General features: G+C 46.8%; 1 protein-coding gene across 1 annotated transcript in view; it reads right to left on the bottom strand.

Annotated features, from left to right (window-relative positions):
* OSBPL11 (oxysterol binding protein like 11) overlaps window positions 1-3,649 on the bottom strand; it is a 76,954-nt gene that overhangs the window by 2,951 nt on the left and 70,354 nt on the right. Inside the window, exons 11-12 of the mRNA XM_015429010.1 lie at window positions 2,025-2,207; window positions 183-336 (exon numbers count right to left, since the gene is read on the bottom strand). Coding sequence (XP_015284496.1) covers window positions 183-336; window positions 2,025-2,207 — 337 coding nt within the window. The remainder of the gene's footprint in view (window positions 1-182; window positions 337-2,024; window positions 2,208-3,649) is intronic.

Here is a 3,649-nt window from a genome sequence, read left to right as displayed (position 1 = left end):
GAACAGAAAACAAAATTTTGAAGTCGTAACATTTTTTATGCATGGATTCCATGTCCGAACACAGTTGACATTTCTGCTGAAGAGTCAACATGAATGAAGCTTCATCGGGTTAACAGCACAGCGACCACCCTCAGAGACAAGGGCTTGCATCCAAAGTGTTACGCTTGTGTTTAGCGATCTACCTCTTTGTGGAAGTGTCTGGTATGCCACGGTGTGCCCGTCTCAGCTCGGCATCTCTCTTCATTCCTCTGCCGTTCCTCCAATGCCCTCTTGTGTTCTGTTGCCTTATCGATGTCCTCTTCCCTCAAGGACTCTGTCACATGTTGCCACAATTTTCTGTGAATTAAAAAAGCACAACTGATTTTCAGGATCTCTTGGCAGGTCAGCATAATGGCAACAGATTTGTCCCCAACAGGGGCTGCCAGACCAACCTCGCTTCCGTCTTTGATCGAGTAATGAGCTTACTGGATCGAGGGAATGCCGTTGATGTTGTCTACCTGGATTTCAGTAACGCTTTTGACAGGGTCCCCCATGATGTTATAATGGGTAAACTAGATGGCTGTGGACTGGACTCTACGATAGTTAGGTGGATAGGGAACTGGTTGGAGAACCGCACTCAAAGAGTAGTTGTCAATGGCATTTAATCTCAATAGATGAAAGCGTCCAGTGGGGTGCCACAGGGCACAGTTCTGGGCCCAGTACTTTCCAATATTTTTATAGATGATCTGGATAAGGGTGTGGAGAAGAAGAAGAAGAGAACAAGAGAAGAGGAGATTGAATTTATACCTCACTCTTCACTCGGAGTCTCAGAGCGGCTTACAAACTCCTTTCTCTTCCCTACAACAGACACCCTGTAAGGTAGGTGGGCCTGAGAGAGCTCTCTTGAGAACTGTCTGCTCTGACCAAACTGCTCTGACCAAACTGTGGTTTGTGCAAGGTCATCTAGCAGCTGCAAGTGGAAGAATGGGGAATCAAACCCGGTTCTCCCAGATTAGAGTCTGCGCACTTAACCACTACACCAAACTGGCTCTCTACTCATTAAATTTGCAGATGACACCAAATTGGGAAGAGCAGCAACTGCCGAGCTCTGCATCTGGGGAGCTAAAATAAGGAACATGCGTAGTGGATGGAGGATACAGTTCTCAGTAGCAGTGTGTGTGAACAGGATCTTGGGATATGGGTGGACTGTAAGTTAAATATGAGCAGCCACTGTAATACAGCAACAAAAAAGGCTAATGCGATTTTGGGGTGTATCAAAACAGGCATAACATCCATATGGCAAGATGTCATAGTCCTGCTTGTACATGGCATTGATCAGGCCGCACCTGGAGTATTGTGTGCAGTTCTGGAGGCCTCACTTCGGAAAGGATGTGGACCAGGCCTTGAGCTAGGATTCCCCCCCCCTCCCAGGGGGCATTTAAATTTTTAAGAGGGCTTAAACCAAAGCCCAAGTTTTCCCCAGCATGATAGATTAGGTCCCCCCCTCCTTTTCTCCCGTTCATCTCAGGGCTCAGCTCTAAGGGGTTACACTGCAGCAGGGCCGGGGGGGGGGGAAGGGCTCAACACCCTAACTATCTTGAGGCAAAAAGTTCACACTGCTCGAGCTCACACAATACGAAGAATCCTCCCCCCCCCCGCATAGACCTGGTGAGGTCAGCCAGCCAGCCAAGGATGAACGAAGGACCTGCGGCACCACACGCAACCATGCTGTTCACGCGCACAAACTGCCCGGCACACAGGGCTCTGCTGGACCAGAACCAGGCCAGCCCGGCAAGCAGCCGGAGGGAGGGAAGCCCTCAAGCCACTGTGATGTCCCAACAGAGCCCCTCAAATACATGGAAGTTTTAAATGTGAAACATTCAAAACATGCTTTCCCTTATCAACAGTCTGGAGTGGTTAAATCCATTTTACCACCGCAGCATTCTAGCACCTCAATTCGCCATCGTGCAGTGATTGGGCCACTGGGCAATATAAAGGGTTCTCTAATATGGGTTAAATATAAAAACATGAATGTTCACTCCTACCGGGACTCAAATGGCCCTTGTTTCTCAAGGGGCCGTACTCGTTTTCTTGTCACGGACAGCTTTGCCAAATCCATGCATTTCGTCTCGCCATTGCTGTAAGTAAATTCAAGGACACTATTCCACTCTCCTTGGACTCTGCAGACCACAGTGTTGGTAGCATTTTGCTTCACCTCACCAGTAACTCTAGAAAACACAGGAAAAAAGTAAAATCTGAGAAAAGGTATGTTAATCCACTCTGTGCCCTTGGTTAGGGTCAGTTCACATCATGTTATTTATTTATTTTTATGTTTAGATTTATATCCCGCCCTACCCCGAAGGCTCAAGGCAACTGACAAGGGCACTATGTGCCAATGTTATAACAATAAAACACATAATATAAAACAATAATTTACAATAAAATATAGTAACAAATTTACAATACAAATGTAGCCAAGGTGGGTAGATCTTAACCTCCATAATAGCTTCCTGAGATCTTGTCATCCAAATCCCTGCCCGGACACCTCGCTCCCCCCACAGTGGGGTCCAGATAATCATGATGGTAATACGACAGTGCATAGGAGGCGAGGGTGGAATAGTAGTGGCGGCGGCTCCTACTCAAAGGCCTGGCGGAAGAGCTCCGTCTTACAGGCCCTGCGGAACTGAGATTCTTATTCTAGCTTAAAAAGACAAAACTATACCCCCCACTTAAAAAGTGCAGGTTGTGCCCATCTCTAAGTACAAGCATTGCCAGATTGTTCCTATGATAGAAAGAACCACCCTGTGACTTGGTGGTACAAAGTTTCTTCTCCATTAGTTGTTGTAGATTTTCCAGGCTGTATGGCCGTGGTCTTGGCATTTCTTCTCCGTTCATTCCTTGACATTACATTATCAGCAAGAACTGTGAGGGGTTATACAGAAAAGACCCACTTTTTTTTTTCATTTTCACCTTCTGCAGATGAGATAACATCATCCTGGGTAATGGACTGGATAAAGATGAACAAACTCAAGCTTACTGTGTGCAGTTCTGGTTGTTATATCTCAAACAGGACACTGCACAACTGGAAAGAGTACAGAAGAGGGCAACCAAAAAGACTTGGAGTTGGAGCACCTTTCCTATGAGGAAAGAAGAGACTGGGACTTTTCAGTTTAAAAAAAGTGACTCGTGGAAGTTTATAAAATTAGGCATGGAGAGTGGATAGAAATTTTCTCCCTCGTCCCATAGAGTGCATTGGCAATCGACTCAGAATGAATGAAGTAACAAGTGATTAAATGGTGGAATTTGCTGCCTGAGGATGCAGTGATGGCCACGGACATAGACAGCTTTAAAAAGGGAATTAGAGAGATCATGGAAGATAGGTCCATGAGTGGTGACTAGCCGTGGTGACTACCCATGGTGACTACAGGGAACCTCCACATCAGGGAGTAAACCCCTGAATAGCAGTGCCAGGAGGCACCATAAGGGGAAGTCTCAGCCTCTATATCCTGTTCGTAGCCCTCCAGAGTAATTGGCTGACTACTGTGTTAGACAGGATCAGGGCTAATTTTGGGCAGGAACACACAGGAACGGAGTTCCAGCTGGCCACGCCCACTACAGCCAAAACCTCTGCATGTGTGGCTACAGAGGGAAGGCCTGGAGAGTGACACCC

This window comes from Gekko japonicus, unplaced genomic scaffold, assembly GCF_001447785.1.
Source record: "Gekko japonicus isolate JY-2015 unplaced genomic scaffold, Gekko_japonicus_V1.1 scaffold1369, whole genome shotgun sequence".
Taxonomy (NCBI): Eukaryota; Metazoa; Chordata; class Lepidosauria; order Squamata; family Gekkonidae; genus Gekko; species Gekko japonicus.
This window is presented reverse-complemented; position numbering and strand designations above follow the sequence as displayed.